This window comes from Orcinus orca, chromosome 1, assembly GCF_937001465.1.
Source record: "Orcinus orca chromosome 1, mOrcOrc1.1, whole genome shotgun sequence".
NCBI classification, from domain to species: domain Eukaryota; kingdom Metazoa; phylum Chordata; class Mammalia; order Artiodactyla; family Delphinidae; genus Orcinus; species Orcinus orca.
In genome coordinates this window covers 138941080-138969067 of record NC_064559.1, presented here as the reverse complement: position 1 = coordinate 138969067, position 27988 = coordinate 138941080, and the positions used below count along the sequence as shown (strand labels likewise).

Sequence of the window (27988 nt, the reverse complement as noted above, 5' to 3'; positions counted from 1 at the left end):
TATCCTGATGTAAGTTTGAATTACGAGGATAAAAAATGAATTCCACAAACATCCAGCTCTCCTTGCATCTTACAACTTAACACACATTTTTTTCTTATGCAGAAAAAAATCCATAAATTGCAGACTGGATAATTTGAAAATCCTTCTAGACCAAAAATTAACGAAGATACAACAGCACATAGAAATACTGAATAAAATATAACAAGCATCCCTTTAAATGAATACTTGAATTTACAAGAATATAATAGAAATCCCCAGTGTGCAAAAAGTCAAATAGTAAGTGAAAAACCAGAGCTGTAAGGGGGAGCATACTTTGACTACCCTGAGGAAATTTTCATACCTTGGTGACAAAATGGCTTTTGTTTTAAATGACCTCACAGAGACAGAAAAGTTCTTTGATCCATACAACTTGGGATTTCTTAGACTTGTGTATAAAGCCAGGATCCTCAAAGGATCATAACCTCAGTGAAAGCATAGACTAAAAAATAAAACATCTCCACTGACACGGGGAAAATAAGGAAGCTCACATTTCTTGGCTTGGGTTCCTGGGGAGGGGGGAGGGCTGTGTGTGCATGTGTATGGGATGCTTTTCCTGAGAGTTTGTAATCAACTGCTGCTTCTTCAGTAGCTTTCACGTTATAATCTGTATTAATTGTGTGGTTTAATAATTTTAAATAAAATACCTTAGAGTAACAGTTCCAGGCTGGTAACATCTATCGGATGCCAGGCAGAAGCTAATACAAAACATATCCTCATATCAAACCCTGCAGTTTTCTCACAGATAAAACCCCACTGAACTTTGAGTTCAGAGTCCAAAGCCAAAATAGATACATAACACACACAAACAATCTACAACAAAAGATATTTAGCAGATAAAACAGCATTAGACCCTACCAAGAATGTCAGAGTAGAATTGTCACATACAGGCTACCATTTAAATTAATCACATAAAAAAGAAATATAAGAGAAAAAAATTGTATGCACTTCCCACAGAGCCTCAAAATATATAAAACAAAATTGACCCGTTTAGAAGGAAAAATTATAACTATGTAAGATTTATAGATATATATAAAGAATTCTCACCCAGTAATTGGAGAATACACAGAAATATATAGAACACTTACAAAATTGATTTTTTGACTACACATATTTGATATACTTTAAAGAATTGATACATAGGCTGTGGTCTCTGACCACAAAGCAATTAAGTTTAATCAATAATAAAAGACTAATTAAATAAGTAAACACAAATGTTATATTTGGAAATTAAAAAAACTCAAATAACACACAGGTCAAGAAATAACTCATAAATTTAAAATTCAATTATGTATCAGAACTTGTGGGGTGCAGCTAAAGGATTTAGAGCCAAAATCTTAAATGTGTATGTTAGGAAAAGAGAAAGACATTTGTGATGTAAGGATGCAAGTAAACAAGTTAGAGAAAGTACAGTATGGTTAATCAAAAGAAGGAAAAAAGCTAATAGAGACATGAGCAAAAGTCAGTGGAATAGAAAATATTCATCAGAGTCAACGCGTAGTTCATGGAGAAGGCTTTTAAGAGAACTGATTAGAACTGTACCTATTTAAGATTTAATCATAGTTAAAATGTTTATTCAAAACTTAGCATGGGCTTCCCTGGTGGTGCAGTGGTTGAGAGTCTGCTTGCCAATGCAGGGGTCACGGGTTCGTGCCCCGGTCCGGGAAGATCCCACATGCCGCGGAGCGGCTGGGCCAGTGAGCCATGGCCGCTGAGCCTGCGCGTCCGGAACCTGTGCTCTGCAGCGGGAGAGGCCTGCGTACCGCAAAAAAAAAAAAAAAAAAAAAAAAAGAAAACTTAGCAAAATTGGGACTGGACAGTTTTATAGTCAAGTTCAAAAAACAAAAATTTTAATCTTGTACAAAATTTTTCAAAGAATTAAAAAGGAGATATTCTTAATTTCTTAAATATATGTATTCTAGTAATAGTTTCACAAGTAAAGTATGGGAAAGAAAAGCAGTTAGAAACATGTTCTTTGAAGTTAGGAACAGGAGTAGAATGCTCATTGTCTTTATCTGTACAGTATAACACTGTGAGTCATAACCTACACGGTAGGACAAGAAAAAGTTGGAGTAAAAAAAATTATTCACAGATATGTGATTATCTACATAGAAAATTCAAGAGAATCTACTAGTGTTATTTTAGAATTAATGAGAGTCTGCCAGTCTGCCATATAATATCAGTATATAAACATCAACTATGTGCTATACATCAGCAACAAACAAATGGTAATTTTTTAAAAAGTCTCCCTTTTACAATAGCAACCAAAGCTCTAAAGAACCTAGGAATAAATCTAATAAAAGAATAAGACCTTTAAGAGAAAAAAGGTATAAAATTCTACTGAGATATTTAATATTTAACAAGCAGATATCATTTTATACCCATTAGATTATCAAAAATTAGAAAGTAAAAATTAAACAGTAACATATTTTGTTGAGGATATGGATCATCAAGGATAGAGTGGTAGTATAAACTAGCACAACCATTTATTGAGCCACTTACTATTTAGTTAAGTTGAAAACGTGCATACCCTATCATCTAGGGATCCACTCCTATCTCTGTACTTTCCGCAACAAGACAACATTTGAATTCAGGACCAAATGGAAAATCTTTAGCATATGCTTCTGCTAGATAAAATATCCTCTGAGAAAAAGCCTCAGTGAACAATTAAGGAAGTAAAGTACATTTCAAAGAGCATTTCAAAAATTGCCTGGGTCATTAGTTTTATGACTATAAATTTACTTTAAGTTTTATCACAAAATCCTTTAGGGAACATCTTCAGTCAAACATGGCTTGGATGGCCTAGAAAATCCACAGCATCCCTAGACAGAGAGCAAGTTTGGAGAGAAAGCATGTACATGTGATTTGTAGTGAACGAGTACACTGTGTGAATTCATAGTGTATCCATCTGTCCATATAGATACTAGTCAAATAAGTTAATGTGTTTCTTTCTATAATTTGATCATTTAAATATATATGTCTCACCAAAAGTTTAAAATTTTTTTTAACAGTGTAGTGAAAGAGTGGGTCAATTATAATGTTCACTTGTAACCAAGACTTGATAAAGAATTAACTAACAAAAAATTGTAAGGAGAGGACAGAAGAGTAAATGTAAGCAGTATTGCAATAAGAATAGCCTTTATTGCCTATTAAATTTTCAACCACTCATTCATGTGTGATTTTGTGCAAGACTAATTAATATCTTAGAAAAGAAAAGTAGGCCCATTTGTGCTGTTATGTGGTCCCATCCACTGAACTACACAAATAACAGTTATAGTAATTAAAGTTGTTTTTTATACCCACTGTCATTTTCAGGTTACAGTGAATTTGCTTTGAACGAACATGTTTGAATATGGTGAAGCAAAGTGTCTCTTCAGCAAAGTGAACACAATTGCTCTTCAGATTAAAGGGATAGAAATATATTTCATTAATACATTTCCAGAGTAGGGTTTTGACTGGTTAAAAAGATATATGTATCCAAAGAATTAATTGTAATCATTGTATAAAACACTTTTGAATATGTGTTTTTCATTCTATTCCTGTGTGTGAATATCTAATGAACATGTATGGGTTGGTAACTTCTTGTGTGTATGTTATTTTATGTGTTATTTAATCTGTTTAATTTATTCTTTTTGATCAAGCACGCAAATCATCAGAAGCATCTGGTAGGAAACCACTTTTTACAGAATAATTTGTTTGCTTTGTTGCTATAAGTTGCATTTTATGAGGCATTCTGTAGCAACTAGAATATTTTATATTTACTGAAAATATTTGTACTACAGCATGTATGTGTGTGGGGAGGTATACTTAGAAATAACATATAGAGTTCTAAAGAGGTGAGTGTTTGAAGTAGGGGTGCCAGAAGACAGTATTACAGTCTACTAGATTTACACTTCCTAGAGGTTTTGGAAGAGACTGTATTGTTATTTGTTGATAGAACTTGGTATTTTCATAACTAATTTACCTCCGTTCCCATCCTGTTTTGTGCTTTCTGACATACACTAAATAACCTAAATAGAATAATGCTTTTATTTAGGTAAAGAATGAAGATGAAAATAATTTAATTACATGAGATTAGGGGGACCATGAATTATAATCTGCTCAGTAAAAAAAATTTTTAACTTATTACAAAAAAAGATACTATTAAGAAACGACTGCTTATAGTACCTAATACTTGCTCTTTCCCTTATAGAAAATTTTAGAGGAACAGCTCCTTCTCTTATTCCCTAAATGGATAGCCATCAAGATTTAAAATATTCAGACCTGTAACCCCCACTGTTCTTCCTCCTTACTCTGGCTCCCCTCTTTCTTTAGCCAAGTGATCTTTCCTCCTATTTCCCAGAAGAAATGGAGTACAGCAATTGTGAATAACTCAGTTTACTCCTGGGCCTTTCCACATACTGAAAAGCGTCGCTGTGGCAAGTAGCTACCTCCCTGATTGGGCACTTTCTTGCCCATACACTTCACCTCCCACTGCTGCTGTACACTTTTACCCTATGCTGCAGCTATTTAGGTCTGTTGACATTTCCTGAGTAAACCATGCTCTTTCCTTTATGCATTTGATTCAAGATCATCCCAGCCTATCTTTGTCCTCAACTTCATCTGCCAGAGGAACTGTTTATCCTTCAAGATTCAGCACAAATGCTGCATCATCTTTTATGCGTTACCTTACTACCCAAGAATTTCCTCTTTTGAGCTTGAATAGCACCTGTAGATTTCTTAGTTGTAATCCTTGTCACATTCTATTACAGTGGTTCATCTATTTCCCCTTTAGCTTCTCATCTCCTATATAGTGGAGATATGTTCATTCTTTGTTGTGTTCCCAGAGTCTAGCTCAGTTTCTGGTACCATTGAACAGTGCTCAATAAATGTTGAGAAGATTGTTAAACCAGCACCAATGAAGTAAAAATACCTGGAAGACACTGTTGTCTCTCAGAAGGGACTTAATGAAGTATTACAATTCAGAGTGTCTTTCCTACAGTAGAGTTTTGAAAAAGAATAGAAGTCCAGAGATGGCATTGCAGTAGTTATAGGATGTGTATTTCAGTATATGCTACTTAATATTATTAGCGCTATTGCTATGAGGAGTTAAATTTTTTGTTAGCTGTTTTAAGGAAAATTAGAATGGTATTGATTTTGGCACTGAACAGTAATTATTGATTTTATTTCCTAACCATTTAATTTAAAAATATTCTATTTGAATATGTTCAGTCAAATAATCATTTCTACATTGTTTTAGTCTGTACATAATATTTTGTAAAAATGTGCATAAGTGATTTCATGCTAATATGCTGTTTTTATGAGTGTCATTTAATCATTGTTTAATTTATTTTTCGGATACAAGCTTGCTCCTCTTCAGAAGTATCTGGTAGGCAATTACTTTTAATAAAACAAATGTTACCTTTTAAAACTTTTTATTTGGTTGTTTGCAAGTTGTTATGCTCCTCTTAAAGTTATATTTTTATAAAATATTTTGAGTTAATAAAATATTTTAGTTGATGGGAGAAATGGTTTAGTTTTATGTTGAGTTTTATCCACAGAAATTATTTATATTGCAGTTTCTTGTGTGATATTTTAGAAACAACAAATATAGCACTGTGAAATAGTGGGAGCTGTACAGGGTAACATAAGACAAATTAATACACACCACTTAAATTAGATAACCCAGGTTAATGAAAGGTTTTTGAAAGGAAAATATAGTTGTAAATCTTGAGTAAAACAGCTAATATTTTAATTGGGTATTTACCCTAGGAAGTTTATATTCTATTTTGTTCTGTTTTCTATTTGTTTCCCTTCTATTTTCTGACATCCATTAAAAGAAGTTAAATAAAATTGTGCTTTTATTGTAAAAGAGGTGTCAAAGAGAGAGGTGACATTTATCACATTACAAAGAAAACTGGAGAATTCAACATCTGGAGTAGTTATAATCTGTATAGTAATAGATTTATAAACCCTTCTTATAAAACATGAATGATAACCTCCTTTAAGCTTTGCATAATGGCATACTGTAATGAACAACATGCCCTTTTTATAACCAGTAGCAATCTAGAATCTAGCAGCAACACAGAACCAAAAATTGCCCAGTAAATAAATTTACTAACTATAATTAGTGAAACATTTCAGAATTATCTGAATAACATGGAATAAAGATATGCCATACTTGAATTTTTAATAAATTTTCCTAATGTTTAAAATGAACTCTCTAATTTTTAACAATGTCGTGTGTATAAATATATTCAAAGATATTTTGAGGGTGGTAAGATTTAAGTTTTTTTTAATGTACTTGTAGATATGCATAAAAATTATCACTTTGTTTCTTCTTTCTTCATCTCATGAATGTGGGTAAATATTTCTACAAACCAACCCTGGGTGAACATATAGATTCCTTTGGTATTTCTTAAACTGAAGAGAAAATAAATTTATATGGAAAATAAATGTAATTGAAGTATATACTTCTGGGAAGAAATTGAGGTAATTTTTGGTGTGTCCTCATTTTTTTAGTACCTAGTTTGCTCCATTATTGACCAGTACAGAACAAAATATATTTGCAGAAAAATCCTTTGTTGAGATGTTTTTTCCTAAGGAGTGTTACTAATCACTGTGTTTTCAGATAGGTACTGATGATTACTAAGAAGCATTACAACCAATATTATAACTCATGTGTTGAGCTCCAAAACCTGTGGCTGTTGCAGGATATCACAAGGGTTTAAATTGAGTGTAAATGTAGATATGGCTTATATATGAACACAAGAAAACAATTGAGAACTTCAAGTATATGCTTTATAGGGAACTCCAGATTAAATGTGCTGCAGTGTTTGAATTTGGCTTTCTCCCACCACTCGTTTTATTAATTAGTTGCCAACACCTTATGTCAGTGGATATAAACTTTAAAAATAACTAGAGAAAAGCATTTAGAAAGTTAAATTCACCACTGTGTAAAAATAATAAAATCCAAAGCAAATACATATGGTTCTACATTGCCTATTTTTTTTAGAGTTATTCATAATCTAGCATGTTATACAATATTTTATTTTTTGTGTTTATATTTATAAGGTATATATTTTGGTTTACCAATATTTTTACAAAGAGTTAACTGTGTTCATCTTTGCATCTAAGTAGTACACATATAAACCAGACATTTCATGTGTATATGTATACTTATGTGACAAAAAGTGTTGCAGGAAGAGTTTTCTTTGTGGAATTATTTAATGACATTATAATTAATGCTTATCCTTACTCTAAAAAGGAATCTATTTGTTGAAATAATTTGCAAAATTTAACATCTTTAATTCACACCATTTCTGATAATTTTCATCTAAGACCTTTATGAGAACTGTTATTTACTTTCTACAGTGTTACTTGACAGTAAACTCAGAATACTGATGAGTACAGAGAGTATTTCAAAGATTTTCCTGAATATCCTATTAGTGCATGAAATTCAGTAGTACTTAAAATTTTTCCTTTAGTTTATTCACCAAGCAGGAAAAAAGGAAATTTTCCTTCAACTTACCATCTTTGGCAAATACTGCCAGTCCTTCCTTTGACCAGTTAGTTTTTTCTTAACTCAAGATCCAATTAGCAAAAAGTGACAGGAGAAGCTGAAACAGGATGTTAGGGATTTTTTCCTTTTCCTGATTTTCTTCCATGTCTCCAAATTATCTATACTCATGCAGGCATCTGGAGAGTTTATACTGCAACTTGATGTGCAAGTTCTATAGATAGAAAATAACTAAAAATATTTTTCAAAAGAAATCAGAGGTATATTTTGGGAATCACAAGTTGTTTCTTAAAAGCCACAGTTGCATTTAGCAATAAATTATGTTTTTAATTTATTTTATAGCTGTCGTTTCCAAGTCAATGGCATGTGCAGATGTCTGTTTCATGCAAAAAAAAAAAAAGAGATCTTACTTATAAAACCACTCTTCTTCAGTTGTAACTAGTATATAAACTTTTTAGAAGTAGGATGACTTGAACCTTCCTAAACTCAAAGAAAATGTAATAATTTTCCACCCCCAAATCCACCCCCAGGAAGAATTAGATCATATTTGCATAAGTAGTTGCAATTATTTGATTCATTGTTTTGGTGAATGAGATTTTCATATAATGGAAAGATTCTAATTTTAAAAATTATTTTTCTTAAATTTTCTAAAATAGGTATTTTGGGAATATTTTGCAAAATACAAGTGACAGTTTATATAAAGTAGTAAAATAATATGTTCAGAAATGCACACTAGTGTTACATAAAAACTAATGTCTGCTGTTGGTGCCTGTGAACACCATTTTGAAATCTCAAAGCACTTAAAATGCCAACAGCTTTCTTGTTTAACAGTATTTTGCCAAAGGTACTTCAGTGGGGGTAAAGGAGGAAATTACAATATATCTTACATGCCTCAGTTTAATACTACTGCATCATTAGAAGATCTTATTAAAGTATTTGTGAACCCCTCATTGAACTTTTGTCTTTTTATCATCATTATCATCATTCTTATTATTACTTCTGAAATAAATGCCACTGTACCATTTGTTTAGCCTTTTACTATTTCAACACTATTTAAATCCTACTTTCATCTTTATTTATAGATTCAGATATGAGAGGAATAAAGGGAACTCCCCCCCCCCAAAAAAAAAGAAAGACTAAAATAATTACTTCTTGTGTAGTTAGGTTTTGCTCTCTCAAACCTAACTATGGGAAAAATAATACATTTTCTTAATGCCATTTTATCTCTCTGGAATTTTTTTTTACTATTTGTTTCTAAAACCCTGAAGTTATTTTGTAAACAGAAATCATTGTTAGTAGCTTTGTGGGAAGACAATGAAAAGAGGAATCCTTTTAAATGATTCATCATTTATCAAATCTAAAACTTCAAACCACAGCTCTATAAAATAATGTGGCTATTATTGATCATTATATAAACATCTGGTTTTGAATTGCTTTACTTTAGTTTATATTATAAATTAGGCATTCAGGCATTTCGTTTGCTCCAAATTTAGAATGAGAACTTTAAGCTGTTTGGGTTTTTTGGTTGTGGTTTGTTCTGTTTTATTTTTAAGTCTTTGTGGCTATTCTTTGTGTTAGTCTGTAGTTTTTCCCTTTCTCTTTACCTTTAGTAGAGAGGATACAAATCTAATAATATAAATCCTTATACCTGAAAACAGCCCTTTGTCAAAGTCAGTTAGTTTTGAAACTCCACAAATCAACAAATTCACATTCTCCAGATTTTTTACTTCTTAGGTTTACTCTGTTAATATCTGCTGGCTTATTTATTTACAATAAGTATTTTGTCCTATATTGATTTCTAACTTTTTTCATTACTTTCAGGTATGTTTTCAGGAACAGTATTTTTATTATTAAATTTGAAATTATCAAAGTGACCTCCATAGAGAACAGTATTAGATATTCTTAGAAATCGGAGAAACTGTTTGCTTCTTCTTTAGAGAAACTAAATAGCTCTCTAGTCTAATCATGGTTGTGAATACATGTTTCATGGCAACCATAGTTGACTTAAGTCTGTGTTTTTTAAGCAAATATATTTATGTGTAATGTATTTATGTATGTAGTATAAATATTCTTAGAAGTCAAAATTTGGTGTTTTTTTTTTTTTTTTTTTAAATATATTTTCAGTGAAAGAGTTTCTAGCCAAAGCCAAAGAAGACTTTTTAAAAAAATGGGAAAATCCTGCTCCGGTAAGGAACATTTAAAATTTTCTGTGATTTAAAAATCTTGCTTTAAGTAAAATCATGATTCTCACCTAAATAATTTACTACTTCAGAAAGTTTAATTTTCAAATAGCATTAATAAATATAAGCTGAACGTGAGAATTTTGCCATAATATTATGTTTTGATTTATTAATAATTTTATGTATACCTAAATTGGAGAAGGAACTAATTTCTGATATAATACCTGATTATACATTTTGATACTAATTCCAAGTTGCTACAAACTCTTGATATTTTCTAATATTCTAGTCATTTTGATTTATGCCTTCGATAGCATATTTATTATTTTTATTAATTATGACAACTAGGGATCATATTGTGCAGTTTCAAATTCTTAATCACAAATACTTGGCTACTGACAACATACCAAGTACACTAGGATCCTTTCATAAATGTTTTGATGAGTTAAGTTCTATATAATTTAAGTACTTTAGATCTTAACTAAGATCTAAAAATTATATATAAAAAGAGCCATCTACACTTGCCAAAAACTCTTTTTCAATTTATTTTTATAAATAATTAATGACCTTTAATAGTAGGTGAAATTTTGAAAACTTTTCCTAGCATAAAAATCCTTTTGAAGTATTTTTTCACTAAAAAATATTTAATTTTAAATAAAATGTTACGTTTTATGAAGATGCCATCATTACCAAGATTTAGAGCATGAGCTATATAATTTATGAGGAAGATAGCATATTCGTATGAAAAGCAGTGACTAGCAGAAAGAGATGTTTTGTTGTCTATTAATGATGTTTATTTTCATTATTTAGTTGGGAACTTTATTAAACATTTCAATCCATTGTTGTTGATAAAACCAAAAATTAAATATTAATCCATAAAATTAAATAATTAATTCAGTCAGAATTATAAGGACTTTTTCTTTCTGTATCCATACAGAATCTCATGGCAATTTAAAATTATTAGAAATAAGAATGAAAACAAGTTTTATAAATAAAAACTTAGAGTTACTTGCTTCCTCCTTAATGATTCAGTAAGAAGCTATGATGTGTCTCCAAAGGCAAGGTTGATTTGCAAAAGATTAAGTCCAACTACAGTGAATTCCAGTAGCAATCCAAATTCCTCACTTATAAAAGAACCATATTGCATCACATTTTTCTAAAGCTTAATGCTATACAGAATGGCCCTTGGAAATATTTTTTCCAAGATTTTCATGAAGATGTTTATAATGAAAACCTATTAAACAAATGGGTTAGCAATTACTATTTGGTGCCACTTAGCACATAATTTGTTCCTAGTAATTTTCATTTTGTTGTGGCAGCAACAAATTCAATAGATTGATGCCTCCAATTCTTTGCTTCTATGCTATAGTCAAAGCCAAAGATATTTGCTTGTGACAAAGCATCTTTCAAGGAGAAAGAGAGTGATTATTCTTCTGGGACTCTGACTTTTGGTTATCTTTGTGGGAGTGAGGAACTCTTTTTACCTTATTGTTACTTTTTTAGGTAATGCTGGGTTGTTATCACATCAGAGAGAGAAAACCATTAGTATCTCTCATGCTGTTATTATCTAGTTCATATAAGGATAGAAATGAAGTAAGACAGTGTTTCTTCAGAGGTAACTCTAGTGAAAGGACTCTGATCCTCAGCTTATCTATTCATTATAATTATTTGTAAGTGCACTAAGACTGTGTGGCTTCCATGATTGCATACTTCTGGTCAGTTTGTAATTATTAAAATATGGAGCTAATTTATTAGAAGTCCAATACTATGAATTCATATTAGAATATGGCCTTTCATATTTCAACTGAGGATCTTACTTCCTCACATTACTATTATGCTTTGTTTTGCGATGTAAGTCTCTTCTCAAATATTAGATCCTTTCTTATTCAAAGGGAAAAATAGAACCAATAATCTGCAATTTCAGTAGTCTCTTTGTATTGTTTTTAAATGGATAGTTATAAATTACCTATTCTGATAGCATATTATTAAATCTATTATAGTTTTCATAGTCTTCTTATGAAAATTTCTAATTTTAAAGTTTATTTTTTCATGTATATGTAGAATAATGCTGGGCTGGAAGATTTTGAAAGGAAAAAAACCCTTGGAACAGGTTCATTTGGAAGAGTCATGTTGGTGAAACATAAAGCCACTGAACAATATTATGCAATGAAGATCTTAGATAAGCAGAAGGTTAGTGTATGCATTGGTTTGGGTTCTTTTTTTTGGAATTTAAAAAAAAATTTTAATTTTAAATTGAAATATAGTTGATTTACAATGTTGTGTTAGCTTCAGGTATACAGCAAAGTGATTCAGTTATATACATATATATTCTTTATTAGATTCTTTTCCATTATAGGTTATTCAAGATATTGAGTATAGTTCTTTGTGCTATACAGGTTCTTGTTGGTTATCTATTGTATATATAGTGGTGTGTATATTTTAATCCCAAACTCCCCATTTATCCCTCCTCCCCCACCTTTCCTTTTGGTAACCATAAATTTGCTTTCTATGTCTGTGAGTCTATTTCTGTTTTGTAAATAAATTCATTTGTATCATTTGTTTAGATTCCACATATAAGTGATATCATAGGATATTTGTCTTTGTCTTGCCTACTTCACTTAGTATGGTAATCTCTAGGCAGAATACTCTTTAACATAAATTGCAGCAATATTTTTTGGCCCCATCTCCTAGAGTAATGGAAATAAAAACAAAAATAAACAAATGGGATCTAATTAAACTTAAAAGCTTTTGCATAGCAAAGGAAACCATAAACAAAATGAAAAGACAACCTACTACAGAGTGGTAGAAAATATTTGAAAATGATACGACTGACAAGGGATTAATTTCCAAAATATACAGCTTATTACAGCTCAATATCAAGAAAACAAACAGCCTAATCAAAAAATGGGTAGAAGATGTAAATAGACATTCCTCCAAAGAAGACATACCAGTGACCAACAGGCACATGAAAAGATGCTCAATATTGCTAATTATTAGAGCAATGCAAATCAAGACTACAATGAGTATCACCTCACACTGGTCAGAATGACCATGATCAAAAAGTCTACAAGTAATAAATGCTGGAGAGGGTGTAGAAAAAAAGGAACCCTCCTACATTGCTGGTAAGAATGTAAATTTGTACAGCCAATATGGAGAACAGAATAGAGGTTCCTTAAAAGACCAAAAATAGAGCTACCACAGGATCCTGCAATCCCCCTCCTGGGCATATATCTGGAGAAAACCATAATTCGAAAAGGTACATGCACCCTAATGATTATAACAGCACAATTTACAGTAGCCAAGACATGGAAGCAACCTAAATGTCCATCAACAGATAAGTGGATAAAGAAGATGTGTGTATATGTACACAATGGAATATTACTCAGCCATAAAAAATGAAATAATGCCTTTTGCAGCAACATGGATGGACCTAGGGATTATCATGCTAAGTAAAGCAGTCAGACAGAGAAAGACAAATATCACATAATATTGCTTATATGTGAAATCTAAAAAGATGATACTGGTGTATTCATTGTTATTTACCTGAAGAGTAAATTTTATCTGCTAGATTATTAAACACATGCAATAGAATAACTTACCATTGACACCTTCAGATAATTTTATTGTTTTGTTTAATTTGCATTCCTCTTTATTGTGACTATATGACACATACAATTAATAGTTTGAGTGTAGGGGGGTACATTATGATTTCAATAATTATTTATACATAATAGGTATATATATGTTTACTAACAAAATATTGAATTCTATATGTAAAGAACAGGCATCTCTATTACATTCTGCCTTGTGGAAAAATGCAGGGGCCAATTACTTGATCCTTAGATTGAGGTAACAGAAATTTAGTGATTTATTTTATGACTTAATTTAATTGACAGTTGAAGCCCTGTTGTTTAACATGATTGAGCTGTTTAATTTAAAATGTAAGTTAAAGCAGGAAAAAATTTGAAAACCTGCATACTGTAACAAATATCAAATCATTATATTATACACCTCAAACTAATAATGTTACATGTCAGTTATAGCTAAAAGAAATTAATTAATTAAAAAATGAATTTTAAGTATTTATCATATATTAGTGTTATCTAATGAATCAAGGTGTCTGAATAATTCACGCTTTAAATATTAAGCTTCTGTTTTCCTAGTAATGACTATTGAGGGAAAGTAAAAGAAAAATGGCGAATCTTGATTTGTTATCTTACAGATATTATGTACTCAAGAATGACATTTTGGCTTGCTGGGATACAGATAGGAAAATGTGGAGGAAACAGTACTGAACGAGTAATCAGGGTTACAGATGGTGGGTAAATTAGTGCTATCCAATAGAAATATAATGTGAGGCACATATGTCATTTTGAGTTTTTTAGTAGCTACATTTTTAAAAAGTAAAAAGAAATAGTTAAAATTATTCTTAATTAATAGATCTTTATTTAGCCCAAGGTATCTAAAATACTATCACTGCCACATGTAATTAATATAAAAATTACTGAGATGTTTCATATTCTCTTTTTCATACCAAGTTGTCAAAATCTGATGTTTATTTTACACTTACAGTATATCTCCATTCAAATTAGCCTCATTTTGAGTGTTAAATAACCACATGTGGCTAGTGGCTACCATATTGGACAGCACAGCATTAGACTGGTCTGAGGTTTCAGTCCAACCTCTATTTTTTTTTTTTTCGGTACGCGGGGCTCTCACTGTTGTGGCCTCTCCCGTTGCGGAGCACAGGCTCCGGACGAGCAGGCTCAGCGGCCATGGCCCACGGGCCCAGCCGCTCCGCGGCATGTGGGATCTTCCCGAACTGGGGCACGAACCTGTGTCCTCTGCATCGGCAGGCGGACTCTCAACCACTGCGCCACCAGGGAAGCCCAACCTCTATTTTAAAACAAAAACCAAAACTAACCCCTAATATGAAAAGTAGTAATGGATTAAGTCTCTCTAAAATTAAATTCACCCATACACACATTTGTGCATCTTTGTCTACTGCCCTCTTTCACTTTATCTTTTCTAACCATGCTTCTTGAAAAAATAGTTTAATCACTCACCGCTAACTCACTTCCTTTTAATTCTTCAACCCACAACAATTTAGCTGCCTCCTTGTTTATCTCCTGCTTCTTGCTACTCTACTGAAATGGCACTACCATGGATCACCAATCCAGTGACTTAATCACCAAGTCCAGTGGACTCTTTTTGCTCATCTTATGTGACTTTTTTAGAGCCAGGACTGTAGTGATACTCCCTTGAAACTGTCTTGTCCCTGGACTTCTGGAACCCCATGCTCCTAATTATAGTATTTCCTCTCTGGGCTCTTCTTTTTCATGTGCCTTTTCCTGTTTTGTTCTATTTTTTCCTTCTGTCTGCTCTTTAAAGATTGCTAATCTCAATCGCTGGACTATCCACTCTTCCTGTTTTCTTGTTCTGTACCCTCTTCCCGTGTACTCTAATCCAAGCTTCAACTCATCATTGAACTCTACACTTCTGATTTGTACAATCTGAGCATGGAGCTCTTAGAGATCAACTAGTCCTTACCCTAATTATCTAGATGAGGTAATTGGATCTTAGGGAGGGTAAGTGACCAGCATACTTGTATTGCTAGCACAACAACAAAATGTCTCCAATTTGCTTGCTTGCTTGTTTGTTTGAAGCATAATAGACTTACAATATTATATTAGTTACAGGTGTACAACATAATGATTTGATATTTCTATACATTACAAAATGATCACCATGACAGTCTAGTTACTATCTGTCACTATACAAAGTTATCATAATATTATTGACTATATTTCCTATACTGTATTTTAACCTGTGATTCATTTATTTTGTAACTCTTAATTTATCCTGTAAACTCTTAAAGTTCGTATCTCTTAATCTCCCTTACCTATATCATTCATCACCCCACACCTCCTCCCCTCTGAGTTCTCTGTATCTATGAGTCTGTTTCTGTTTTGTTATGTTTGTTCACTTGTTTTTTTAGATTCTACATATAAGAGAAATCATATGGTGTATTTCTTTGTCTGTCTGACTTATTTTACTCAGCATAATACCCTCATACCTCTAAGTCCATCTATGTTGTCACAAATGGCAAGATTTCCTTCTTTTTTTATTGCTGAGTATATTCCGTTTTATATTCCATCTTCTTATCAATCCATCTGTTAATGGACACTTAGGTTGCTTCCATATCTTGGCTATAGTAAATAACACTGCAGTGAACATAGGGGTGCATATATCTTTTTGAATTAGTGTTTTTATGTTCTTTGGAAAAATACCCAGAAGTGGAATTGCTGGATTATATGGTAGTTCTACTTTTAATTATTTGAGGAACCTCCATACTGTTTTCCATAGTGACTGTACCAGTTTACATTCCTACCAACAGTTCATGAGGGTTCCATTTTCTCCACATCCTTGCCAACACTTGTTATTTGTGTCTTTTTTATAATAGCCATTCTAACAGGTGTAGGGTTATATCTCATTGTAGTTTTGATTTGCATTTCCCTGATAATAAGTGATGTTGAGTATTTTTTCATGTACCTGTTGACCATCTGTGTGTCATCTTTAGAAAAATGTCTACTCAGGTCCTCTGCCTATTTTTCAATAGGGTTGTTTTTTGATGTTGAGTCTTATGATTTTTTTTTAATATCTTGGATATTAACCCTTTATCAGACATTGTTTGCAGTTATTTTCTCCCATTCAGTTGGATGCCTTTTTGTTTTGTTCATAGCTTCCTTCACTGTGCAGAAGTATTTTAGTTTAAGGTAGTCCCATTTGTTTACTTTTGTTTTTGTTTCCCTTGCTTGAGGAGACATATCCAAAAAAACATTGTTAAGACAGGTGTCAAAGAGCATACTGCCTATGTTTTCTTCTAAGAATTTTATAGTTTCAGATCTTACATTTAAGTCTTTAATCCATTTTGAGTTTATGTTTGTATATGGTGTGAGAAAATAACCCATTTTGATTCTTTTGCATATAGCTGTTCAATTTTTCCAGCACCGTTTATCAAAGAGACTATCTTTTCTCCATTGTATATTCTTGCCTTGTTTGTTGTAAATTAATTGACCATATAAGCATGGGTTTATTTCTGGGCTTTCTATTCTGTTTCATTGGTCTATGTGTCTGTTTTTATACTAGTTTCATACTGTTTTGATTATTGTAGCTTTGTAGTATACTTTGAAATCAGCAGGCATGATACCTGCAGCTTTGTTCTTCTTTCTCAAGATTGTTTTGGCTATTCAGGGTCTTGTTTACATATAAATTCTAGAATTATTTGTTCTAGTTCTGTGAAAAATGCTGTTGGTATTTTGATAGAGATTGCATTGAATCTGCAGATTGCCTTGAATAGTACGGCCATTTTAAGAATCTTGAGTCTTCCAATCCATGAGCTCAGTGTATCTTTCCATTTGTTTGTGTCATTTTTAATTTATTTCATCAATGTGTTTTAGTTTTCTGAGTACAGGTTTTTACCTCCTTGGTTAGATTTATTTCTAAGTGTTTTATTGTTTTTGATGCAGTTGTAAGTGGGATTGTTTTAATTTCTCTCTCTGATAGTTTGTTGTTAGTGTATTAAAACACAAAAGATTTCTATACCTTAATTTTGTGTCCTGAAACCTTACTGAATTCATTTATTATAATAGGCTTTTTTGTGGCATCTAAAAAATGCAGGGGGGAAGTAAGAATGCAGAGCCATTAGAATGCATTCAAACTTAAGAGATTATCAACTTAAATAACCACATATATGTATAGGTTGTTATATATAAACCTCCTGGTATCCACAAACCAAAAATCTATAATAGATACACACACAAAAAAAGGGAAAGGAATCCAAACATAACAGTAAAGATAGACATCAGATCACAAGGGAAGAGAGCAAAAGAAGAAGAAAGAAACAAAAAAAAACTACCAAAAAAACCCACCTGAAAACAGTTACCAAAATGACAATAAGTACATATCTACCAATAATTACTTTAAATGTAAATGGACTAAATGCTGTAGTCAAAAGATAGAGTGGCTGAATGAATAAAAAACAAGACCCATATATATGTTGCCTACAAGAGACTCACTTCACATCTAAAGACACACACAGACTGAAAGTGAGGGGATGGAAAAAGGTATTCCATGCAAATGAAAATGAAAGCTGTGGTAGCAATATTTATATCAGACAAAATAGACTTTAAAACAAAGACCATAATGAGACATGAAGGACATTACATAATGATAATTGGGTCAATGCCAGAAGAAGTAATAATAATTATAAATATATATGCACTCACCATAGGAGCAGCTAAATACATATAGCAAATATTAACAAACATAAAGGGAGAAATTGATAGTAACATATTAATAGTAGGGGACTTTAATATTCCACTTACATCAATGGACAGATCGAGATAGAAAATCAATAAAGAAACACTGCCCTTAAGTGACACATTATACTAGATGGGTTTAATAGCTATATATAGAAAATTCCATCCCAAAGCATCAGAATACACATTCTTTTTCAAGCACACATGGAAATTCTCCAGGGTAGATCAATGCTAGGCTACAAAACAAGTCTTAATAAATTTAAGAATATTGAAATCATATCAAGCATCTTTTCCAACTACAATTATATGAGACTAGAAACCAACGACAAAAAAAAAGTACAAGCAACACAAACACATGGAAGCTAAACATAGTGCTACTGAGCAACCATTGGGTCACTGAAGAAATTAAAGTGGAAATCAGAAAATACCTGGAGACAAATGAAAATGAAATGCAATGATCCAAAATCTGTGGGACACAGTAAAAGCATCTCTAAGAGGGAAGTTTATAGTGATACAAGCCTCTCTCAGGAAACAAGAAAAATCTCAAATAAACAGCCTAATCTTACACCTAAAAGAACTAGAAAAAGAAGAATAAGCAAAACCCAAAGTTAGTAGAAGAAAAGAAACCATAAAGATCAGAGCAGAAATAAATGAAAGAGAGACTGAAAAAAACAATAGAAAAGATAAATGAAACTAAGAGCTGTTTCTTTAAAAGATAAGAACCTTTAACCAGACTCATCAAATAAAAAGGAGAAAGGGTCCAAATAAATAAAATCAGAAATGAAAAAGAAGAAGTTACAACTGACACCACAGAAATACAAAGGATCATAAGAGATTACTACGAACAATTACATGCCAACTAATTGGACAAACTAGAAGAAGTGGATAAATTCCTAGAAGAGTACACTCTCTCAAGACTGAATCAGGAAGAAATAGAAAATATGAACAGACCAACTACCAGTAATGAAATTGAATCAGTAATTAAAAAAAAAAAAAATACCTCCCAACAACAAAAGTTCAGGACCAAATGACTTCATGGGTGAATTCTACCAAACATTTGAAGAAGAGTTTACATCTGTCCTTCTCAAAGTATTCCAAAAAATTTCAGAGAAAGGAATGCTTGTGACCTTATTGAATGAGGCCAGCATCACCCTGGTACCAAAACCGAAAAAAGACACCATAAAAAAAGAAAACTATAGGCCAATGTAACTGATGAACACAGACGCAAAAATCCTCAACAAAATATTAGAAAACCAAATTCAATATATTAAAAAGATCATACACCACGATCAAGTGGGATTTATCCCTGGGTGCAAGGATGGTTCAGAATCCACAAATCAATCAATGTGATACACCACATTAACAGATTGAAGAACAAAAATCCTATGATCATCTCAATAGATGTAGAAAAAGTTTTTGACAAAAAAGCTTTTGACATGAACATCCATTTATGACAAAAACTTTCAACAAAGTAGGTATAGAGGGAACAATACCTCAACATAATAAAGGCCAAAAATGACAAGCCTACAGCTAACACTTATACTCCCTGGTAAACTGAAAGCATTTCCTCTAAGATCAGGAATGAGATAAAGATACCCATTCTGTCCACTATTATGCAACATAGTATTGGAAGTCCTAGCCACAGCAAACGGACAAGAAAAAGAAAAAGAATCCAAATTGGAAAGGAAAAAGTACAACTGTCACTGTTGGGAGATGACACGATACTATATCAAATTTATATGTTTTTTATTAAACCTATTATTAAAATGTTATTATCTGTATAGTCCCTCATATTTTTTGTTAAGATGTTAACAGAATGTACTCTAGTCATAAAATATTAAAAGGATTACAAACGATACCATTTTTATGCTTTAAAGTATTTAGGGAAGTTTCAAATTTCTTTTTTAGTAAGGTAGTGAGAAGTAAGATAAGTTACTGAGAAGATTAACTCATTGATTAAATATTGGTGAAAGAGCATTTTCCAGAAGAATAGCTGCCATTTGAAGTCATTTCTACTGCGGCAATGTTCTGGATCTATTCATAATTAGGACAAAGTGTTTATGTTCTGAATTTTTTTCAAGTTTATTTACTGTAATTTGCTAAAGATAAGTAATAAAATAACACTCCATAATAACCTTTTTGCCATAAATCTTTCAATTAACTCTTTTTGGCTTCTATCTTATAGTGTATGGAGCATGGGGAAGAAAATCAGTGCAGAAATCAAGGAAGTCTCATTTCTTTATTCCTTACTATATGTCTAGCATTGCTAGGTACTTTATATTATTGTATCAGTGAATCTTCCCAACAACTTTGTGTGACATTAATTTCCCTTTTAAGCCCATAACCTATTTAAGTAATTTTTCCAAAGTCAAACAGCTAGTAAGATGAACTAGGAATTTGCACAAGCTTTGTCTGATTTCTATGCCTCCACTCCTTGTTTAATTTTTCCTTTGAAATGTATTTGTTATCCCTAAGATTCTTTCTACCACCACATAATTTGATCTCTCACTAACGTTAACTGGGCTTTCACAATAGCATCTTAATTAATTTTCACAACCCCACACTTTTCCCCCTGTACTAATTCACCCTCCTCGTTGCCAGTGAAGTTTTCTTACCATATCATATCATTTCACTTAGCCAGAAAGCTTCCTGATGTTTATTAAATGAAGCCAGAGCTCTGCAGCCTACTTTCAAGCACTTTATAATTTTCTTCCAGACTCCACTATAGGCTTATTTGACACTTTTCCTACATGTCCACTATTCTCTACTTCTCTGATTGAAACTTGACTCACAGGAGTATTTGGTGCTCTGCTGGGTGGTGCAGGGTAATATGCGGTGATACATGGCCTATCTTCTATATTAATATCTTCTCAAGTGTTTGGCTAAAAAAAACTCAGCTGATAAGTAATTATTTAGAAGTGCTTTTAAATATATATATTTAAATTAACATAAATATTAAGAAGTAAATATAAATTTTATTTGAATTTTGAAAATAAAACATGGACTATATTCCCAGGGGTACTTGTTAATTTTCTGTGCCATTCTGGCATACTTCATCACCAAATTTTGAGAAGCACTGTCCTAAGCTATTACCAAATGGAATTAGCAATCAGACTTACCTTTTTTTTTCTTTCCAGTTTTAATGATATATAATTGACATATAGCCTGTATTAGTAATGATTTGATTTATATAATAACATCATGAAATGATCACCATAATAAGTTTAGTGAATATCCATCTTCTGATAGAAGCAAAATAAAAGAAAAAGAAAAAAATTTTTTTCCTTGTGATGAGAACTCTTAGATTTACTCTCAGCAGCTTTCATATGTAACATACAGCAGTGTTAATTATATTTATCATGTTGTACATTACATCTCTAGTACTATTTATCTAAGTATAGAAGACTTATCTTTCTATATTTTCCCCCTTCAGGTAATGGTTCTGGATATTAACCCTGACTGTACTACTCCTCTATGTTTTTCTAACCTTTGATATCTATCCATCTTTAAGACCCAGCTGAGCTCTCACCTTTTTTAATAGATTATAATAACAATTGACATTTATTGAGCTTTTACTTTGTGTAAAGCACTGTGTTAATCACTTGACATGTATTGTGCTACACAGTCACTTTCAAAGTAGGTATTATAATTATCATCAGCATTTTATAAAGAATCTTGGACTCAGAAAGATTATGTACTAGGCCTAATGTAAACATTTTCTCCTCTGAAGAGTTATAACATCATAACTCTCATTTGGCAGTTATTCATAAATTGCTGTTCTCATATTTATGCATCATACTTTCAAGTAAATTTTATGGAGCATGAAGGGAGATACTCTCTTGTCCTTATCTCTGTTGCACTTGTGCCTTACATGTAGTAGATATGCATATTTAAAAGTAAATTAAAATTTAATTAGTTAATTTTAAAAATTAATTTAAAAATTAACCAACATTATTTGCGTTGCCAGCTCATATGTCTTAGATTCATTTTAATTGTTAGGCCCCCCAACATACACACACATTTGGCTTAAGGCTATAATGCAGAAAGCCTCTCTGTTACAGTTTTCATTACTTATTTCACAAGGTAACACATTGTCTATGCCTAACTAAAAACCCAGTGTATATTGTAATACATAAAAGTAAACACTGGTATATCCAAACAATGGAATGTTATTCAATGCTAAAAAAAAGAAAAATGAGCTATCAAGCCATGAAAAGACATGGAGGAAACTAAATGCATAAACTAAGTGAAAGAAGTCAATCTGAAAAGGCTAAATAAATACTATATGATTCCACCTATGGAACATTCTGGAAAAAGCAGAACAATGGAGACAGTAAAAATACTAGTGGTTGCCTGGTTTTGATGGGAAGGGAGGGTTGAATAAGTGGGACACAGAGGATTTTTAGGGCAGTGAAACTACTCTGTATATTATAATGGTGGGTTCATGTCATTACACATTTGTCCAAACCCATAGAATGTACAACACCAAGAGTGAACCCTAATGAAATTAATGGGTGATAATGATGGGTCACTGTAGGTTCATTAATTGTAACAAATGTGCACTCTGGTGAAGAATGTCGATAATGGAGGAGACTATGCATGTGTGGAGGCAGGGGGTATATGGGAAATCTCTGTACTTTGTGTTCAGTTCTGCTGTGAACCTGAAACTGCTTAAAAAAAACCAGTCTATTAATAAAAAGTAAACACAAAGCAACAATAATTCTCCAGCTAATGTTATATAATTTATTGTGATAAATATGAACTAATTGGTTCTGTAACCAGTTAGAATGTGGACAATAGTGATTCATTCACTTCATGTTTTCAGGTAAAAAAAAGCAGCTGAGGTCCGACGAGTTGAAATAACATCTCCAGTGTCACACACTGGTTGAATAGAAGGTCTAGAGAACACAGGTCTTCTGACTCTTAGTCAATTATTCTTTACTTAGCATTATTTTTATACTATAATTTTATATCCTAATAATGGATGGTATCTTTGATAACCTTTCTTATTCATGTTCAACTTCTCGAGTTCTGTGACTACCCCACACTGACAATAAGCCTCTGTCAAGAAAAAATGCCACTTCCTAATGATTTACACATATACAAAACCCTGTTTTTCTTAAATTCAGAATAGAATCACATGTGGAATAGAATCACAGTCTTCATGAAGTCAAGATAGGTTTCTTTCCCTACTATGTACCTGATTGATTAGACAATCCAGTGGAAGCTTGATTAATCCTATATGACCTTATTTGTTATAAAGACATAGTCATTTTTGTCAATATTTTATGGCTCTGCAAATGTTCTTGTATTTATTCAGGTATTATGAAATTAACAGATTGTTCATTTTTACCTCCTGTTTTTTAGTTATTGACTTTTCCTCAATCTTTAATTTTCTTGCTTATCTTCTCAAGATTTAAAATCAGTACCTACTTATTACAGTAATTTGTGCCAGCTCTTTTAGTGGACTATAAGTCATTAGGACCTAAGTATTTTCACATATTAATTTTTTAAGTAATTTATTATGAGTCCCTTTTTTCTTAGCTCTTGCTTCTTTACTGAAAATTATAGTTAACCTTCCGAAGACCAAGTTTTAAACCTCTGTTAGGTTTTTCATTTGAGTCTGATAAGCCTAGTTGGTAGTTATTATTATTATCCTTATCTAAGATAGCAATTTTGTTTATCCAAGTTCATCATGATATGGAAAACTTTTTTTTCTTTTAAAATTATAACAGCTTTTAAAGTTTGTTCAAATACATAAATATATCTTTTTTTTGTCAATTACAGGTTGTTAAACTGAAGCAAATAGAGCATACTTTGAATGAGAAAAGAATATTACAGGCAGTGAATTTTCCTTTTCTTGTTCGACTGGAGTATTCTTTTAAGGTAAATTTTACTTCTATCTAAATGAGATATTTTCAACTTCATAGTTTTTAAATTACAAAGTTATAATAGGATTCTAATCTATATGATAAACCTGGAGAAAATGAATAAACAAAAAAGTAATATATTTAGATTTTATGTAATTAAGTCCTATTGTGCTTAAAAACTTAGGTGACATTTGAAAAGGTTTTGATTCTTATTGAGGAAATTGTTAAAGTTAATGTGTAATTAACTTTGTTAATGTGTAATTTTTCATGAAATGGTATTATAAAATCAAGTATTTTAATTTATCAAAATTCATAGTGACATCTTATTAAGCAAATCTTACACTCATACTAATGAATACACCCACATACCTTCTTCTCTTGAACCTTTGCTGCTGCAATCTCACTGTCGTCTTTTACTTAGTAATTTGTGCTCTAGCCTTTTCATTTATTTGAAGCAGAACAATCTTTGGCCCTCTGCTCAAGCACCTCATAAAGTTGCACAAGGTTTATTCTTTAAGTTGGCAGCTTTTCAGCTTTTTGGAATGATACTTAGCATCTCTCTACCAATTGATTAATATGGAACATTTTAGCCTTTTTCCTTTTTCCTCCTTTATTCTTTAAATCAAATGAAGATCTGTGTATTTAGGATGATGTTAAAAATCGTTAATCTCTCTGACCTAATTTAGTACATAAAATGTAAATATTCTTACTAACTTTTTCAAATTGTTTTTTAACTTTTGCTTACACTATAGCATTACGTCATTGCCACAGTGTTTAAGTGTTCAAGAGTTAAGTGTTCCCTGCAAGAGCAGGAACAGCAAAAATCCCATACTAATCTGTGGCAAGAGTACCAGGGGGGAGAAAATAAGTGCCCCAGTGTAGAAAAGTTAGGGCCTTTTCCATTTATTCTCTATTTCCCAATGTTAGTAATGTATCAGATTTTTTAATTTGTCTTTTTCTAATTGAACATGGTGTTATCTTAAAATATTTTTGTGCAAAATAATGTTTCATAATTTTGATTTAGTTATCCTTTTTATTTGTTCATAGGATAATTCTAATTTATACATGGTTATGGAATATGTCCCTGGTGGTGAAATGTTTTCACATCTAAGAAGAATTGGAAGGTTCAGGTAACTAACACTTTACACTCCTCAAATCTTTATATGCTGTGTGTTTGTTTTAAACCAAACTTTTAAGTTATTGTCAATGTTAAAAATTTATTTCATTTAATTTAGTAATATTTTAGCTATATGAAGAGTTACATGGAAACATTAATAAGAGGCCACATCATACTGAGTTTTAAAAATTAAATAAAAGCACCATGATAGCAGTATAAATATTCTAGCATTGGTAGGTATCATGAGGGTCCATTATTTGAAGACTATCCAGATATTGCAAAAATTTATTGAATTTAGACCAGTGTTTACTGAATAAATATTAATAATACATCTCTGGGGAAGAGGTTTGTGTAAGGATGAAGATAAGAAATAAATATATAGAAAAGATAATCATTGATATCATAGTGATAAAATTATGAAAGTTTGTTTTGCACAGATTTATTCTCCTTAACGTTGTTGCCATGTTGAGTTTTAAACATATATATGTAATTTAAAAGGAGTTTGTACCTTGTCATTAGGTTATTACTAATAAGGTCACACAGTTATTAAAAGAGTTTATACATTTTGTTAACTTTACCTGTGTGTAATAGTTTGTAAGCTACTACTGTTCATTTAAAATCACTATTAGAATGAAGCTGAAACCAAGAGCAGGTCCAGCTTTGTTCAGTATACTGTATATTGACATTAATTAAAACATCAGTATGAATTCAAACAAGACTGTAGATGGTAATTCAATTCATGAAAACATGATGGTAGACTTGGATTACCATGAGATCATATTCAGTAATGGGCCAGAATGAGAGTTATTTTAGTTACCTGAGGCCTAAACCAAAATTCATTTATTGACCTAATATGTACAGGACACCTAATATATGTCAGGCACTGTGCTGATACAGAGTAACTTCTCTTTAATGATTTTTTTTTAACTTCCTGTTGTCCTCTCCTACACTCCTTGTCCAGGCAGGTCCAGAATTCTCATGTTGCCCTATGATAATTTAGAGTTTTACACTGAATTACCACACCTTAACCTGTCTTCAAAAAATATTTTATCCATTTTCTGTGATTATTTCTTTTCTTTGCAACTCCCCACACTCTTATTTCTTTAATACTTAACTTGATACTAAGAGGAAAGCAAGTTGATTGACATAATTCACACACAGGCATTGTCGTTTCTAACCTTTCACACATACTATTTATACACTTGAAAGGTTGCTAACTCCCACCTTAGAAACTTTGAGGCAACAGGAAGACTGAGTTATTGTTGAGCATGGTTCTAATCAGAATCAATGGAGTCATTACGATTCTCTACTTAAATAGTAACTGTCTAGACTTAAAGCTGCTACAACATTAAATGTTCCTTATAGAATATTTTGTTCTGACCTTTCAACAGTTTGATTAAAGATCTATGTAATGTTTGTGTACCTCCAATCAAACACCAGTGTGGAGATAAACATAAAATGCTGAGTGCATCTTATGTTTATGATGATAAGATGATAAATGCATCTTATATTAACGGGTGTATGAAGAAAATGAGAGGGGACTTCCCAGGTCAAACGTTTCCAAAATTAGGGATAAATATTTCAATGACCTGGATGATTCTTTTAATCTCCCTTTACAGTATTCTCATTCCTTGTCATAGGACATATGGTATACCTTGTAACAGTGTCATGATAGGGCTGGAACTGGAAGGATATTATAAAATATTGCCACAAAAGTGTTTTTCTTCACATATTCATTCATTTAACAAATATTTTCTGAGCACTTGGTGTGTATCAGGCTAGGACCTTGGAAATATAGTGAGTGACAAGCAAAAGGAGTAGCATATACAATCTCTTTTTAGAATTCCTATTTTTGGTGCTACCAGATCAAACTCATGTCAACCATCTTGAGGGAAATTCTATTCATAGTTAAGGTTGTTCATTGAGGACACAAATCTGAAAGTCATTGCAATATATCAGGAAGATTAGAAGAATTCAGTGTATACACTACAAGATGAAATAGAAACTCAAACTAGAAAACAGTACATCCTTTTGGAGTAATACCCAGAATATGGCATCAAAATTACCATAATCTATCAGTTAATCTGTGTATCCAGAACTGTGTGTATTTACCTAAATATACAGATTATACCTATGTTCAGGTATCTGTATAAATATGCATAGTAGAAGATTTGGAAATTTAGATACCAGGATTGAATCTGGTTTCTGAATGGGATTATTGGAATCTTTATTCTTCATTAATATTTTATGGCTTTTTTTCTATAATGAGCATATGTCACTTTTGTAATAGTAACAGCCTGGGTAAAATGGCATAAATCTGCAGATTAATGCAGAAATTCTTTAAGTACTTGAAATTTATGAGAAAGGTAGATGAGATGAGCCTATCATTAATAGCAATTGCCCTGACAGATAATCTAACTGGTGCTTTTCAGTCATTCTCAATGTCTTCTAACATGGCCAATAATAATTTAAATTACAATGACAATCTGAGAGTTAAGTTTTCTTCAACATATGCTGCCCACTAAGTATATCAAAGCATTATTTGAAGATGATTTATAGATTTAGTAAATATTTGGAAACTAACATGTTTCTTTACATATGTTTAAAAGAAAAAAAAATTTTTTTGCTCCCAAAATGCCTCTACCTCATGTTATTTTTTTTTTGTATAATCTACTAATTACTATATGTTAACCCATTTTACTGAAATCAATGTTTTGTTTCTTTGTAGTGAACCCCATGCACGGTTCTATGCAGCTCAGATAGTGCTAACATTCGAGTACCTCCATTCACTAGACCTCATCTACAGAGATCTAAAACCTGAAAATCTCTTAATTGACCATCAAGGTTATATCCAGGTATGACTTGAACACATTATATATAATGTATTTGAGAAATACTAGGTAAGAAGTTATATGTATTTAACCACAACTACCAATATTGGATTCTTTTTTTTTTCTTTGAGGGAG

At 31.8% G+C, this 27988-nt stretch overlaps 1 protein-coding gene across 8 annotated transcripts in view; it reads left to right on the top strand.

The window, feature by feature from the left end:
- PRKACB (protein kinase cAMP-activated catalytic subunit beta) overlaps positions 1–27988 on the top strand; it is a 143207-nt gene that overhangs the window by 84625 nt on the left and 30594 nt on the right. For 4 of the 8 annotated variants that reach the window (XM_004262951.3, XM_004262948.3, XM_004262952.3 and 1 more), the window contains exons 2-6: positions 9659–9720; positions 11776–11904; positions 23823–23921; positions 24953–25035; positions 27751–27877. In XM_004262951.3, coding sequence (XP_004262999.1) covers positions 9659–9720; positions 11776–11904; positions 23823–23921; positions 24953–25035; positions 27751–27877 — 500 coding nt within the window. Of the gene's footprint in view, positions 1–3677; positions 3702–5380; positions 5405–6484; positions 6508–9658; positions 9721–11775; positions 11905–23822; positions 23922–24952; positions 25036–27750; positions 27878–27988 lie in introns of those variants that run through there. The other 4 variants (XM_033431606.2, XM_004262950.3, XM_049709040.1 and 1 more) reach the window with 3 other exon arrangements.